The sequence below is a fragment of the Anabrus simplex genome, chromosome 6 (assembly GCF_040414725.1).
Source record: "Anabrus simplex isolate iqAnaSimp1 chromosome 6, ASM4041472v1, whole genome shotgun sequence".
Lineage (NCBI taxonomy): Eukaryota > Metazoa > Arthropoda > Insecta > Orthoptera > Tettigoniidae > Anabrus > Anabrus simplex.
Window position 1 is genome coordinate 76,490,836 of NC_090270.1, and position 18,036 is coordinate 76,508,871.

Sequence of the window (18,036 nt, forward strand, 5' to 3'; positions counted from 1 at the left end):
CAATCGTGGATTGACTTTTATTTCTATAATGAACGCTCGAGAGATGTTTGGAATGGAATCCAGGCTTCTGGCACGCGATGTACAATATATTTATATATTTGGCGATCTTTCTTTTTCGACCAACGGGACTCGAACCGTCTAATCAGCACCCACGGTGACGGATCACATAGGCCTACACAGTAGACTTGGCGCCCTATGGCAAACAGGCGGGCTTGATAACTAGCTAATTAACTTGGCTACATCTCAATTTACATATCTTATCATTATCAGGGCCTATTAAAGCAGTATCATATAGGCAGGATTTCGTTTGTTACGTAAACGTAGTCCCGATCTCTCTGATTTGCGTTGAGGTGTGATGATTGGTTCAAAGAAATGCTAAGTGTGAAGAAAGCTTTCAGGATTATTCTGAAATCACAGTGGAATTTTTAGTACGGTACGGTCTTTGATATACTAATCAATAATTAAGTCTAGCTGTGTCTGATTCTGCGAATCATATACACAAAGAAGGCAAAAGAAAGCGAGCTGAATCGAGAGAACCAAACTGGCAATCACAAGCAGGATCCGAGAAGGATCATGGGATCCGAATGGACTGGACCAGACCTTGTCAATTGTCATTTCATTGAGTATCAAGCTTGAAGTTCATGCGTGCCGTGGGTTTGGTAGTAAATCTCTGCAGCTTTGTGTCGTGACATGAGGTATAATAAACAAAGTGAACTGCACGCAAACTGTAGCTTAACTGCACATTGCTTTTTTTCTTCAGGATTACAAAATATTGCTTTAAACAAAGCCTTCAGTTACGTGTTTCTCTGGATAATCCTAACCTCAAATTGTACATAAAGAATAGCTTTCGGTCAGCTGTCGTACAAACTGAGTAAACAAACATTGTGTTTCCCGAATTTTTGCGAGGAAAGGTTGTGGAAAGATGATCATAGACTACCGTCGTCTTATTGACGTTAATGATCTTTATTTCTTTACATCCCTCAGGAAAGGCACAGCTGAATGTAGCGAGTGCTGGGCTGCGGAAGGTAAAATTATAATAAAGGCGCCCTGCTTAAGGCCCCTAGCTGAAACCCAAAATGAGCCAGGGTGGCTCCAGCGATTCCAGAAACTGTGATAAAACTGAAGAAAGTTTTAAAAATTCAAATGTATACTAGTATTAGCAATTAAAGCCGAACTAGAAGTGTTAAGGCTAATGTAATGATACATCTTGTATACTAAAACATGATGCAATAGTATAATGGGTCTCCTAATAATTAGGCCTAGACATTTTCTTATTAAAGAGAGTTGTAATTACTGTATTTATGACATTGTCGGTTTATATAAACACAAATGTAAGCTTTAATTGTAATATTTTCTCTTCTACATTTCTCTTAACCAAAATTTTTTGAGGGCAAAATTCATGCACTCTGGCATTTATTTTAAGTATCTCTTTGAAGATATGTTAATTTCATGTATAATAATTATACCTCTGATAGATGTACTCGCCCTTATATGATTTGCTGTACTGGTATAGAAAGTCTAATCCCTTCTTATATCCTATGATTGGTTGTTTACTTATGTGTCAGTGACACTTTTACATTATTGTTGTCTGGTACTGGTAAGGAACAGGAGTAAAACAGTTGAGTTTTATTGTCAGATCAAATCAGCTGATTTGAGAGCTATTGCTTTTGTGCATGCTGTAGGAGAGTGGTGAGACTTCATCCCACTTAAAAGTTTTCAACTGTTTTAGCAACATTTATAAACTCAATTCAACAACTAATAAACTATTCCTAAAGTAGTTTTTTAAATACCTTTCTTTCTATGAGTATGATGATATTATTGTTACTATACTGTAGTTAACCTGGGAAAAATTGAAAATGACGTAGTTGCAGAGAGGATCAACTCTTACCAATACACGGGAGACCTAATCCACTGGTGGTTTACGATGAAGAAAACTAGATTTAATATTCAGATTAACATTATATTCTGATTAAACTAATTAGTTCACTACAGGTTACACTTCTCACTGCCACACACATCGGATACTAGGATCTTCAGTACTAACTTCATTCAAACTTTATTATATAGGCCTGTTATTCGTTGGGTCATCTAGGACCACGTGAAGTCTTGTTACATTTGGCAGCTTATTATTATTATTATTATTATTATTATTATTATTATTATTATTATTATTATTATTATTATTATTATTACCAACCGATGTACCCATGCTTCGCTATGGAATTCTACATTGTGTACAGAATTCTAGGTTAGGTAGTGTACACGTTGTGAGTAAGATTGTATTAAATTGCATAGCTCTTAACGTTACCCCAGAAATGCGGCGGGGAAGTCACGAAACGTCTTTTCTCATGTGAAGACTGGGTTATGGAATTTTCATTGTAATGGCAGGCCCTCTTGCCTGCCATCAGTCACAATCAAGTTCGGGAGTTTTCATTATAACGGCAAACTATCGCTCTCCACCTGCCTTTTTACATCCTCAGAAAGATTGTCTTGGTGGTAGGAATGTTGCGATTAAAAGCAACCCTATCATATGAAATACTCGATGAAATGAAAAACCACACTTTTTCTCACTTTTAACGAACAGTGCTATGCCGCTGATCTTACAATCCATAGTTCCAGAGCTGGAATGATCAGGCCGCAGACAGCCGTGAACACTCCTCTCCTATCATTCCGTCAAGTGTACACACGGCTCATTCCAAAGTAGGGATCAAGTAGCAGGAATACTATGATGAACCAGTGTGTTACATACCAGCAGTATCAGAAAATGTATGAACCAGAGAAATGGCATGCTAAAGAAGAAAGCTATCTAAATCCCCAGCTATTTCCCACCAATATTCAGGCAGGCTGTTATACGCGGTACGCAGCAGTAATCCCATCTATTGGAGATCTGAGGCAGCATAAGAGACAAAGAACATCACAACAAACAATGATCAATGTAATGTTCCTGTTGATCAATTTTATGAGTTTTCGATATTGTAGGCCTTCATATTTAGTTTCCTTCCGACACTAAAATACCACTCTTAGCATAATTGGTATGGTAAAACTGAATAAAACATACAGTAAATGATCAGAAATTGTATTCTCTATAATATTATTTACTTTTGTTATGTAGGTCTAGTACTTTTCGATAGGACCTATAACATAAGTGTTTAAACATTCAATTTTAGGCGCCTTACCCTAAAGTACCACTTCATACATACATATATACATACATACATACATACATACATTATCATTAACGACTGGTATGCCTTTCAGCGTTCAGTCTGCAAGCCTCTGTGAATTTACAAAACGTCGCCACAATCCTCTATTTGCAACTAGTACCGTGGCCTCATTTAGAACTATATCTCTTACCTTTAAATCTTTAGAAACTGATTCTAACCGTCGTCGTCTTAGTCTCCTTCTACTTCTCTTATTCTCTTACCCTCCATAACAGAGTCCATTATTCTCTCAGGTAACCTATCCTCCTCCATTCGCCTCACGTGACCCCCACCACCTAAGTCGGTTTATGCGTACAGCTTCATCCATCGAGTTCATTCCTAACTTAGCCTTTATTTCCTCATTCCAAGTACCCTCCTGCCATTGTTCCCACCTGTTTGTACCAGCAATCATTCTCGCTACTTTCATGTCTGTTACTTCTAACTTATGAATAAGATATCCTGAGTCCACCCAGCTTTCGCTCCCATAAAGCAAAGTTGGTCTGAAAACAGACTGATGTAAAGATAGTTTCGCCTGGGAGCTGACTTCCTTTTTACAGAATACTGTTGATCACAACTGCGAGCTCACTGCATTAGCTTTACTACACCTTGATTCAATCTCACTTATTATATTACCATGCTGGGAGAACACAACCTAAATACTTGATCCAGCATGAATAAAATTATGTATGGTGTAGACTGTAGTTTTTTATTCCCCAACACTGAATACCAATTTTCATTAAATTCTGTTTACCCATTTTCTCATGGCTCGACGGTTGAGGTGCTGGCCTTCTGACCCCCAACTTGGCAGGTTCGATCCTGGCTCAGTCGAATGGTATTTGAAGGTGCTCAAATACGTCAGCCTCGTATCGGTAGATTTACTGGCATGTTAAAGAACTCCTGCAGGACTAAATTCCGGCCCCTTAGCATCTCTCAAAACCGTAAAAGTAGTTAGGGGGACATAAAGCCAATACCATTATTTATTATTATTAAAATTAAAACTTGTTACTCTGTCATTTTGTGAATAAAACATTGGTTGTGGTATTGCTATTTCAGTTTGGTTGCTGTCGATATCACAGATGTTATAGCTCTCTGGCCAGTTACATCACTTATTATCCACCCTTCTTCCACACTTGATGGTTGGAAGAAAATGTTTATTCCAGGCAATCAGTGTCATTTATCTGGGTTTAGGACTGTTGCCCTGGTGGCAGATTCTCTATCAGCAGTTTACCTGCCAGTAGTCTTTTTCTTAAATGATTTCAAAGAACTTGGGAAATTTATTAAACATTTATCTTGATAAATTATTCCATTCCCTGATTCCTCTTCCTTTAAATGAATATTCGCCTCAATTTGTCCTTATGAATTCCAACATTATTGTCATATTATGGTATATCCTACCTTTAAAAGCTCCATTCAATCTTATCCTATGCCATTTCTCCACTGACAGCTCAGAACATCTCGTGTAGTCAAGCAGCCCAAAGTTCGCAACATGTTTGTGACAATACCCATTCGCTGGAAATCGCCCAGAACAAATCATGCTACTTTCCTTTGGATTTTTTCCAATTCTTGTGTCATCCTGGTATGGGTCTCATACACTGGAACCATGCTCTAACTGGGGTCTTACCAGAGACATATACGCCCTCTCTTGAACATCGTTATTGCAGCCCCGAAATACCCTCATAAACATGTGATGAGATGTGTAACCTTTATTTACAACCTTGTTAATGTGATTACCCCAATGAAGATCTCTCCTTGTATTAACACTTAAATACTGCACTTACAGTGATCCCATTTTTGTACTTTCACCCCGTCAGCACAGTAATGAAAACTGAGAAGACTTTTTCTCTTGGTGAGACTTATAACCTGACTTTTCATCCCGTTTAGCATCATATCATTGTCTGCTGTCCATCTCACAACTTTGTCAAGGTCTTTTTGCAGCTGCTCATAGTCCTGTAACTTATTTTACTAAACTCTATACAGTATAACATCATCCACAAAAAGCCTTATCTGTGATTCCAGTCCTGTATTCATATCATTTTATATACAAAAGAAAACATAAATGTCCAGTAATACTGCCCTGTGGGACTCCCCCCCCCCCCCCCCTCTCTTAATTGTTCCAGGATCAGATAATACTTCATCTGCTCTAATTCACTTGAGTTGTTTGTTCTGGAAATGTAGCCATCCATTCAACCATTCTTTCATATAGTCCAATAGACCTCATTTTCTTCACCAGTCACCCCTGATCTACCCTATCAAATACTTTGATGAGGTCGCTTCACAGACTTCTTGGTTGAAAAACTTGCGATTACCCGTTTCCCAAAATCAGGTTCAAGTTCAGTCATGTCTGTTTCATTGGAGCTGTCACTTTCAATATCCTCCACTACACTGCTTGATTCACTCGGATTCAAAATATCAGATTCTGATGAAACAACTTCTCTCACATTTTCAGCAGTGTGTCCTTTGATCTCTCCTTCTGAAATACACTTTTCAGAAGTGCCCGTAAGACTAGAAGAAGTAGATGCTCTCCTTCCTTCTCTTCTTGACACTATATGAGCTGCTGTTTTGGGATGGGGTCTGATATCTTCAGGTTATGAAAATATACTCTGTGAAGATGTGCGAGTTGACTGCAGATTGTTGCATGTAGTATTTGAGGGATCATTGTTACTTGGGTTAGCGTCTGGAATCTGTGACTGTGGTCTATCCATACTCATTGTTGGCAAAATATTGTGGTTCAGAGCATGGGCACCCGCAAGGGGAAGGGGGGGGAGGAGGGCGGAGGCCCCCCCCTGGAATTCTAAAAAGGTTGATGTTCAATTGTTTAATATCATACCAGGTTATTTCATAAACTGAACTTAATGACAGTCATCTAGCATCTGTTATAATCGGAAATTTCTGTAAACAATTTAATGTTGCTGATGTTATGTTAGTTTTTATATTCAAGAAAATTGTTGATGTCCCCCTCCCCCCTCGGAGAAGATCCTGCGGGCGCCCATGTTTCAGAGGCCAAATTCCTATGACTATAGCCACTTAACACACAAAAGCCAGAGGGAAAGCAGTGACAAGAATTTCAACTATATCATAAATCAATATAGTTTATCTTGGGTGTGATTTCATCCATACCCCAGCCGCAAAATTGTAGGTTTTCAATGAACCTGTCAAGAGATTGAAGTTTGTGATGTGTATGGTGATATGGTTAAAAGAATTGCACCATTTTTTTTTTTGGCGAAGTTTAAAGATTCTAAACTGATGTGATTGTCATTGTTGTCCAAAATAAGTAATGCTTTATTGTCAATTGATCACCACATACTTAAGAAAATGATTGAGAAACACACTAAAATTTTCTGCCATCATCCAACCACTAGGATGGCTTGAACCTGCAGTTACAGGAGCAGCACCATGCGACATCCTGCTACACCAGTTAACACATAAAAATATCATGAATGGAGGGAGATGACCACCAATGGCATTTATTGTGCAACATACAGTCACAAACTCTTAGCTTAAGTAACTTTTACCGAGCTCGATAGCTGCAGTCGCTTAAGTGCGGCCAGTATCCAGTATTCGGGAGATAGTAGGTTCGAACCCCACTATCGGCAGCCCTGAAAATGGTTTTCCGTAGTTTCCCATTTTCACACCAGGCAAATGCTGGGGCTGTACCTTAATTAAAGTCACGGCCGCTTCCTTTCCACTCCTAGCCCTTCCTTGTCCCATCATCGCTGTAAGACCTATCTGTGTCGGTGCGACGTAAAGCAACTAGAAAAGAAAAAAAAGAATTAACTTTTCAGATTTGATTTTTTTCTCTCAAACAGCAAGCTTAAATATCAACCCTAACTTAAATTTCCCGAAGGAAGATGAAGACAAAGACTCTTTAAACTTTTTAGATATAAAGGTCACTCAAACCGTTAACACCTTTGATTTCCAGATTCATAGAAAGCCTACACATTCGTCTGTAACCATAAATAATTCCTCATTACACCCCGGTTCTCACAAACAAGCATCTTTTCATAGTTTAATATAGGCCTATAGAGCATTAAGAATCCCTCTCTCCCCTACTAGCTTAAAAACTGAGTTAAATTACATAAGGAACCTTGCCAAAATTAACGGTTTTAAGGTCGAAATGGTAAACCGCTTAATTCATAAAATTAAAAACAAGTTATCCACAAATCATATACCCGACAAACCTAAAAGAACTGAATACGCCACTTTTACATATAGTAGTCCAATTGTCCACCAAATTGCTAACACTTTCAACAAGTGTAATATGAACATAGACTTTAGAACAACCAACACAACTCAAAATATATTCTTCAATTATAATAAAATCAACAATAATAACAATAAATGTTCAGGTTCAGGAGTCTACAGATTAACATGTTCGCAGTGTGGAATTTCATATGTTGGACAGAGTGGACGAAGCTTCTATATAAGGTACATGGAACACTTCAATGCAGAAAAACACAATAAATATTCGGCAATGAGCACGCATATGAAGGAAACTGGTCACCGTTTCATTTCAATTGAAAAGGATCTCGCAATAATCAGGAATACAAGCAAAGGTATACTTTTAAATGAATTAGAGAATGTATATATATTTTTCTGGACAGGTAAGGTAAGGGTGTATTCTGCCCGAAGGCAGGCCCGAACCTCCGCAGAGGTGTGCCTGAGCCGGAGTTTACGTACGGTAGGGTGGCCAGTTCCTTTCCGCTTCTCCATTCCCTTACCCCCACCAACAGCACGTGGCAACCCATCCAAATCTTGACCAGGCCCAATGTTGCTTAACTTCGGAGATCTCACGGAATCCGGTGTTTCAACATGGCTACGGCCGTTGGGTTTTTCTGGACAAAACATATAATAAAGATCTAAACTTTAACGATGATACGGAAGTCAGAAGTCCCCTTCGGTCGCCGTTCATATCATGCACACTCAGTACGTACATCTGTATGCTAGTCACAAACGCCATTATGGAAGCGTTCACTTGTCTTTACGTTTGTTTGTGCGTATTGAAAATGCCTCCGACAATTAACGGTCCCGCCGAGGGTGAAGTACTCACTGTGATTCGTTTACTGAATGCAAAAGCTGATGAAATTCATCAGCAGATTATTGGACTGTATGGAGGACACACTATGGGCAAAGAAATGATAAGAAAATCGGTTAGAGCATTTAAAGAAGGTCGTACTAATGTCCACGACGAGAACCGTAGTAGGTGACCGTCTGTCATTACTGAAGACTTTGTGACTACCACTTGTTCCTGCACTTGAAAAGGCATGTAGGAGATCAGCGCCATAACGATGATGACGATCTATAAACGACCGTGTTGCAGTGGCTGGCACATTTGGCGGCAGATTTCTATGAGGGTGCAATTCAGAAGCTGGTTTCATGATATGACAAGTGCCGTAATATGCTTGGAACGTTGAGAATTAGTTTAAGGTACAGACTTATATATATGAAAATCATTGTTTGAAAAATTGCATTACTATTCTTTCTATATCAAAACGGTACTTACTTTAAAAACATGCCTCGTACTTTAACGCCTAAGTTATTAAAAACAGTCAACCCAAACCAGAATAAAGTCCCACGAATATTTAGACCCTTTGAATTAAAAACTCCCCCTATCTCACCAAATACTATTCCTACACTTGCCGCTCCAAATAACCCCCCTCCCACATTAACATCAGCATGCAAAGCTCCGCCTACCTCTGCTTCCCCTCAGCATTCCTCACCACCTCTACCGCATCGATGCAACAGAAGGAGTAGGAACTCCAGACAGACTAACGCTGCCGATACATTAAGACGGACATAGTTCACGGCGAACGAGTAAGTACCCATTTTACATAACACCTATGTCTTAGCGATTCACATACGGTTTAAATACACACCATCAAGCTCATTTGTTTCTTTACAGTGTAACCACATTATTTTCTATGGTGTTCTACATCTTCTAGAGGGACCACACTTTCATGAGACTGTCAGACAAATTCTGTCAAATACTCTGATATACTCATCTCAGCAGCGACTTCAACTAACACATTGATGTCTTCTTGCATCAGTTATCTTAGGATAATTTTTTAAATTAATCAGCTTAATAAGATAATCTTAAATCGTTCACCTTTTTCCGGCCAATATTTTTTAGCTCCTGTGTTTTACATAAAAAAGAAATTTCAACCTTAGCTTTTGTGTATTGTCATACCACTCTTGTTCATGACGTCTTGGGTTCAATTCTGACCCCAAGCAATGCGCATTTTCAAACTTCCTACAAAGAGGATCCACTTCAGTGCTGGACATGTGTTGTTTTTGGAATTAATATGACACAAAATTCTTTTCTTTTTAGACAAACATTTTAAATTGTATAAAGTGATTTTAGCATGTGTTGTATTTGTTATGTCTCAACATCCTTATTTTATAACAATTATTCCACAGTGTCATTACTCTTAAGAAATCACATTACAGTTTTATAAGTTCTATGTGATAATGTTCTCTGACCAATGCTTGTTCAAATAAGGCTGATGGTGCCCAATAAAAGAAGGGCAAAACATGTCCTTTTAAATTTGGTAATTCCTATGTTTATTTAACCATGTAACCATGGAATTAATTGTATTGAGTAGGTGGGGTAATAAAAATACTCCTTTTGTAAACTTAGTGAGATAACTGTTTTCAGTATGGAACAGAGATGAGAGTTATGGTTTGTTCTTCATTGCTGTGTATTCTACTACCTAGTATAGGGCTATTATTATTATATACAGTGTATTAGAGTTAAGTGACATTTATTCCTAAATTTTTGTTTCAGAGTATTCATCATCTAATACAGTCCTGAACTGCTGCTTTTACTACAACCTCTTATAAAAATCGTCTGTCTATCCACAATGGAAACCGCTGTAAATAATGGAAATGAAGTAACTCCTGAAAATGAAGCGACGACAGGGTCCTTGGATGTTTTCCAAATTGATATAAATAACATTCCAAGCGTTGCTCAGTCCGATCAGTCTGCAGAATTGCAGTCGTTGAATTTGTCAGTTTATGATCAAGAAACCCTTGAAAGGGGTATTCTAGAGCAGGTTGACAGAGCTTTGGAGCAGGAGAAACAGACTCGGATAAAAAGTCAGCTGGAGAAGGATTTAGAGAATGTTGCAGATGATATCTTGTAAGTTTAATTTTGATTTAATGAATTGAATTTTTTATTTCTTTATTATGTGTGGTAGTAAACAAAGTAATTTTTCTTGAGCCCTTTGTATAATTATTAGTTATGTTGAAACAAAGAGGTATCTGCTTTGTTGAAATGACGCTTTAATGAATTGCACAGTTATAAAAATTTCGATTTACTACAAAAATTGACTTAATATGAGGTATGTAAATATAATGTACAATATTATGTCACACATATATGTATTTTCTTATGCATAGATGTAATATGGAAAGAGCAAATCATGTGGAATTTATTTTTGTCTGAAGAGAATTGTTTCCCTCATGTTTTTGTGTGACTGAGATCAAGATGTTAATTTATTATACCATTTCCTCATGTTCCTTTTCTTCTGTCACCTGTATTAGCCTATTTTCTTCTGCTTCTCCCTCTTCTTGTTTTTATCTTGCTCTCTGCTTATCTTATACAGTCTCGTGCAAATTAATAGGAACGTGGCAATAAAGTACACATTTTCATTTTTTCAATTTAGTTGCATAATACATACCTTGAATACCTTCTAATAGCTAGTATGTCCTCCTTTGTGTTTTATAAGTTCTTTCATACAAATTGACATTGATTCCACAAGCTTTGAGCACATATTTTTCAGTTCATCATCATGAAACCACACTTTAATTAGAAGACTGCTGTTGCGTACCTTGGTGGAACAGTCAAGTTTTGAGAGTCTCCTTTTGCAAATAGCCCACAAATGTTTTGTGGGATTTATGTCAGGAGAGTTTCCTGGCCACTCTAAGACATGAATATTGTTCTCACTGAATTTTTTTTCTCTTTCTTTGAAGTATGCTGAAAAATTCCATCACCGTCTGGAAACCACTTCTGAAGCTTAGGAACAACTCTTCTTTGAAGTATTTGGACGTATTGGTCAGATTTCACCTTGCAACTTTTCTATTGCTTGCAATTCTTCATTGTAAAATAAAGAGTTCACAAGAAATTACTCAATGTAACTTGTTAAGACTTCAACTATACTAGTATTAATGCATACCCTGCTTCAGTCAAAGCAGCCATGGGTGTGCTACCATGCTGAAACAAAGAGGATTCTGCTTATTGAAACTATACTTTAATTAGCATAAATGAATTACAATGTGTCTTGAAATGAAGTTACATGAATTCCTAATTCCAGTTCCATTTCCTTTTAATAATGCAAAGATGTTCTAGTGGTATGACTTGAGACCTTGTCCATGTGGGTCTGCACCTGGTTTGAGTCCACTTCATACAACTGTGGGAAGGTTTCATAATAGATTCCTGAAAGTATTTTTTTTTTTCCCAATCAATAAAGCCAGTTATGGGTTATGGCTTCACAAGCTACCTGCTGCTCTCTTTTTTGAGGCTTACACTTCGAATGTGACCACTATCAGTGAGATGGACGCAGTGTTATCAACAGTGGAAAAGGTTTACCCACTAAACGGCTGTTTAAAAACCACTAGCCCTCCCCTCACCTACCCCTCCTTAATATTTGTTGAGTTACAAAAATACTACATCAAAAGGAAAATTAAGTGTATACTTTTAGTTCAAATGTTAAAGTATTCAAAATATATTTCTAGGTGGACTTATCTAAGATGACAAAGATCATTGATGTCTGTTCCTAACACTTTGATAGAAGACACAGAGGAGCAAGATGTCTGCTATGTTTTCCCAGTCCCTAATATATGTAAGACTTCATTTGGTAGCTCATAAGGCAGCATTGTTAGTTTCTTCTCAGTCCTGCCCAAATAGATAAAAGCAAATTTATCATTTCGGGACTCATTCTATTTTTTACTTTAGTTTTAATAAGAGTCAGCTGACTAAAAATTATCTCCAATTCTGCATTTGAACTTTGGAAATACTAGGCACGGCAGTGCAAATTTTGCCAGCTCCTGAAATGGATTTTTGTTACTTGTTTCTCGGTATTTCATCACTTTATGCCAGAAATTAGAGTTCATAGCTTGAGAGACATTTATTCTATTGGTAAATTCATCTTCGCTCTGGTGTCAAAGTTACATGTTTCAAGAAGGCAAATCAATGACTCTATAACAATCGTAAGTGCATTTGACACTTCACTGTGAAAGAAGAAAGACGCACTGTTACTTCCCTTGCTTCCTTCTTTTTATGGAAATGCCCTGCATCTAAGCTCAGCCTACAGTTCAGGTCTTCTCCAGCTTACCTTTTGATGACATCACGGTTGTTAATACTGTGATGAAATTAAAGTGAAAAACCCCTCTTTTATTATCCTTTTCGACTTGGTATCTCTACCTTAGAAATTAGTGAAATTGAAACTTTTGCCAAGGCATTGACTGAATTTATTTAATTAGTGTTCCCAGAAACATGTACTACTTATATCAGTACTTTGGAAGAACTTATACTAGTTTGGGCTTGTTTATATTCTCAGCGTTATTGGATTCTGTTTGTGGGCCTGTTCGCCTTTGCACGGTCTCGGAGCAGTCATGAACTTGCCGTCAGATCTCTTATTCTAGGCGCTGTATGCGCGCATCTTCCTTGGCAGGGCCAGGCGATTTAAGCGTGGGTTGGTGAAAGGAGTGGAGTTGCTCATCGTCTGTTGAAAGATGGAGGTTGGTTGTGCTTTGTACTCACGCTTCGTCGTGAACTCAAGAACCACGATGGACAAAGGATAGAAGGAACTATCCTCCCGGGGCAATTTCCCGGAGAGTTTGTTTTATTGGAATTTCTTGTTAACTGATACATCCTCCAAAATTATACTTGGAATTTTGTGATAATCACATAGCTTCGTGGTTGTCTGCATTGGATATCTCAACTGAAACTTCACGGTTGTAAGTTCTGCATTGTTTGTTACTCCAGCAGTTGCTCTGAGCTGGGAACCTTGCCTCTTCAACTGGGATTTATCTCGCTTTAAAAAGATGAATTTACGTTTGGTGTACAAGAAGTTCGGAAATAGTGTTTTGATGTTTCGGAGAAATGACTTTAATTTAATCACTAATGTTTACGGCGTTCTAAAAGCTACGTCTAACGTATTTCCAACCTGTTAACGTTTTTCTAAAAGCTAATTAATTTTATGTTATACTTTGGGTGTATTATGTATTACTAGCAAATATACCCGTGCTTCGCAACGGTATTCTACATTGTATTCTAATACCGAAGTAAATACTGTACATGCAGTAAATAAGATTGTTTTAAAATTGCATGTCTCTTAGCGTTATCCGAGAAACAGCATGGGGAGGTCCCCATACGCTGTTTCCAATGTGAAGTGTTTCTTACGGATTTGTGATATAATGGCAGGCTCACTTGCCTACTGCCATTCACAATCGAGTTGGGAAGTTTACATTATAATTGCAGGCCCCATTGCCTACAGTGTGGTCACAATTGATTTGGGGATTTTTCGTTACAATGGCAGCCCCCTCTTCCTATTTCCAGACAGATAACAGTTGAGGAGTTTTTATTATAATGGCAGGCAACTACCCTACTATCAGTGGAAATTGAGTTGTGCAGTTATCATTATAATGTCAGGCCCCTTTCCTACTGCCAGAAGCTTACCGCCAGTCACACCAAGTTGGTGAGATTCCATCAAAATAGCAGGCCACTGTGCCTAATGCCAGTCACATTTTAGATGAGGACATTTGTTTATAATTGCGGGCACCCTTGCCTACTGCCAAACACAATCGGGTAGGGGAGTTTTAAACAAAATTGCATGCTCCTTTGCCTTCTGCAAGTCAAATCGAGAAGTGAACTATTCATTACAATGGTAGGCCTTCCTTACTAATGCCAGTTACACAGGAGTTGGAGAAGGACCCCATTCCTACTGCCAGTCAAATTCAGTGTGGGGAGTACTGATTACAATAGCAGACACACCCTTTCTCGATTGCTAAAAATCGACATCAGTGAATATATATAGATCGATATACGAAAGTATATGCTTGTTTACAATATTGCAGACCTTCATTTACAGATTAACTTCTGCTAAACGTACGTCGTATCGACAAAGGATTATACCATAAGACACCAGATTTAGTGGCCTTAAATGGCTGGTCCTATGATAACTCATCTATTCTTGGGTCAGATTGAGTTAGAAACGTTGAACAGGGTAAAGTATTTGTAAGATTATCTCACATTGCATTACTTTTCGGATAATTATGTGACAGCTACATACATAGCAATGGCTCACATATGGCTACTGGGTGGGCCAATTTTCGTGAAAAGTTTGATGATTCTGTATTTCCTATAAGTGATCGAAAGTATGAATTATGCCTGTAAAAAGTCCAAATTTACTTAACATCGATTAATAGAGAAAAATCAAACGTAAAAAGTATACAGATACGACAAAACGTCATAAGACCAAGGTTCTAGATCATTCCAGTTTAAACGGAGAGTGTGCAATCCGTTATGTAATAGGACTTCCCGAATGTCTGCACCATCATTAAAATTACCTCCATATTTTAATATTCTTCGGGGATAAAAGTGAAAAATAGAAAGATCTTGGAAGTTTTCCGCCCGTTACAGGCTAAAAGGTATACTTTTGTCAAATTTCCATTTACTTTTTCGTCTGGCAGATTATGCCGTAATCTGGATTTTGGGCGAGGAGGGCCAAAATTAGTACTTTCAGGAAACTGAACCAAAAAATATTCAGATGGTCATTATTAGCCCTTAAACGGGTACTGTGCGAAAATTTCGCCCAAATAGTCAATGTAGAGGCACACAGTCGTTACGATTTTATTTATATTGGTTGATAAGGTATCTGGTCCACGTAAAACACCTTTTGGGCTATGTCCGCTGGACTTAACCTGAAAAACTGACCATTCATGATATCTCCCTTATTAATCCTCCTGACGAAAAAAATGCACATGAAAAGAAAGTTTTAGAGATGGAATTCTATCACGTTTTGTCGATTTCCAGTCAGGTTGGTCTTGCACTGTATATATTGTGGGAGAGTAAAATAACAATTTCGGTTCCCTATAAACCACCAGTCCATTCCGGGAACATGAAATGTTATAGACCTTTAAAACCTACCTTTGGACAGATGGATGCTAAATATAAAGTTTGGTTCGAATATCTTCAGTAGTTTTCAAGTTGTAAGAAATACGCTTTACACGCACCCGTTCTTGAGTTAAGTCCGATGGGACTTGTACCGAAAGATATCTCCCTTATTAATCCTCGTATCAAAATGATGCACATGAGAAAAAAGGTTTAGAAATTAATTTCCATTAAGTTTTGTTGTGTATATTTTGTGGGAGTGCAAAATCATGGTTTCGGTTTCGTATAAACCCCCAGTCAGTTCAGCGATTTAGAAACAATAGTTACCCACGGAAAGGTGAATTCTATATATGAAGTTTGGTGGAAATATATCCATTAGATTCTAGCACCCGCGTACATACGGAGTAATTAAGGAAGAAAATAATAGTTAAGAAAGTTGAAATTAATAGAAAATGGATTATAACTGAGGATAGGCGGATAACGACAAATATGTAAATGCCAAGTGACTGTATTGGAAAATAAAGTGACCTCAAAAAAATATGCTGGTGTGAGTTATGGATATAATAAAGCGGTAACAGAGGAGAAATTTAGGCGCAGTGATTCTTAGGTAAACAGATAAGAAGATGACTAATGGTGTTATTACTTGAGCTATTGGAGGACGGTTATAACCTCCAACAATATTCCGCCATTATCCCCCAGATAGGCCGATTGACGCCTCTCTTGCCTTCTATCTAAGGAACAACCACGAATTTAAAAGCATGATGAGGAAAAATGCAATACATTACTTCCCTGCTGGCAAGCAGTCAGAGACGTTGCCATGGTAACCTGTAGGTTTGTTGTCGGTCTGTCGGTCACTCAATGCAGAGCATGATGCCCGCAGAAAATAGTAAATTTCTCCGTCATGTGAAGAATAAGGTACATTATGATCATAACGAAAGTTGTTTATAATGAAGAGACGTTTCACGTACGGTAAACAAAGTTTACAGAAAATCAATAGTGTAAGAGAAAATGGAGGAAAACCAGAAATAAACCCCCTGTCTCTTCAAAGATTTTAAAATGATATGCATATCGAAACCTTCCCCGGGATGAGTATACTCTAAATATGAAGTTTGGTTGAGATCTATCCAGCTGTTTCGACGTGATGGTGGAACAGACAAACAGACAGACAGACACGAAACGTAAAAACCACCGATTCGGTCTTGAGTTGACCTAAAATGGATAAATATCTGAAAAATTGGCAAAACAAAAGAAATTACAGACAGCGGACCCCCTACAATTTTATTTATATAGATGTGTACATTATGATTATTTTAGGCATTCGAAATTCAATTAATAATAATAGTAATAATAATAATTTTGATGTGAGGTGAACTAGCGAAGAAGTTTTCACAAGAACTTAAGTAATTGCAATTTTCTTTGTTCCTTTCGGGGTTTTAAAGTATTTATTTCCCTATTTAAAGTCCAATTTTGGTTTCTTATCCGTTTTTCTTTTGTTTTTACATTATTTGCAGTGTCGTGCTCGTGTCTTATGATTGGGTTATCCGATTAGGCCTAGTTATGGCGTTGATCTGTAGCCTTGGTGATGATTTTTGTTTTAGTGTTGTGATTTGCTTTGTTTTGACGGGATACCCTGATATGAGTACTTTAATTTTTCTGTTCGATACCTGGGTGTTGTCATCACCTACTTGAGCCTTTTCTCTATTTCTGTAGCATTACTCATTTAATTTAAACTACCCTTGTGATTATTTGGGATGAGTTTCCTTGTGAAAACTCCTCAAGAGATAAGTCTCTAATCTAGTAAATTTTAATTAATTGTAAACTGTTAAACTGGTATACCAAGAATAGGAGTATCCTTCGAAAGGTATTAAATATGCAAGACCAGGGTCTGTGAATTTGAGCAAATTGCTAAAAATCTTAAAACTTGTAGGGATATCGGCCGATTCCTGCGCACGCTTTTTAACTGTTTCTGAAAATAATTAGTTTGTTCTGAGGATGTTCAGTTTTAATTTTACTTAATTGTTTTCCTAAATAAAATTTTGTTATTTATTTAAATGGTATTGTGTTTATTCTTGGAGTAGTTAATCAAGTTTTAATACAGTAACCACGTTCCACAGTTTATCACCTGCACTGTTCATGGTAAGTTCTTATTTATTTTTATTTTTTTTTTCTCTTCTTGTCGTGCTGTTTTGGTGATATGTGCTTCCACCTTTGTTGTATTTATTTGCTGACCGGTCTGGGCGATTTGGGGAGATCGTGGGACTGGCTCAACACAAGGAACATACATTTGAACTATTACATGTTTATATGTTGCATATACTTCAGTTGAAAAACCACCAAAATATCCACTACTCATCATCATCATCATCATCATCATCATCATCATCATCATCATCATCAACATCATCATCATTTCCCTTTATCCAGCTGTAGCCGGGTAGGGGCAAATATAGTTCCTCTCCACTTTCTTTGGTCTTTCCACCACTCCTCCTCCAAACACTGTGTCCCAGTCCAGGTTTCTTTCTATAATACTGCATTGGTTTGTGTCCTTCCATCTCAATCATAGTCATCCACAGCCTCTCCTTCTTTGCATTTGCATTTCCATCACCTTTTTTGGCATTCTTTCATCACTCATTCGCTTTATGTGCCCAGACCATCTCAGTCTGCTCTTCTCTATTCTATATTTCATTTTTTCCACTCCAATTTCTTCCTGGATTTTCTCATACCTTA

The 18,036-nt window shown here is 37.7% G+C and overlaps 1 protein-coding gene across 1 annotated transcript in view; it reads left to right on the forward strand.

The window, feature by feature from the left end:
• Nucleotides 1-333: 333 nt before the first annotated feature.
• Nucleotides 334-18,036, forward strand: part of LOC136876136 (DNA excision repair protein ERCC-6) — a 194,830-nt gene continuing 177,127 nt past the window's right edge. The window contains exons 1-2 of the mRNA XM_067149837.2: nucleotides 334-695; nucleotides 9,982-10,335. Of these exons, the coding sequence (XP_067005938.2) occupies nucleotides 10,058-10,335 (278 nt within the window). The 5' untranslated portion in view covers nucleotides 334-695; nucleotides 9,982-10,057. The remainder of the gene's footprint in view (nucleotides 696-9,981; nucleotides 10,336-18,036) is intronic.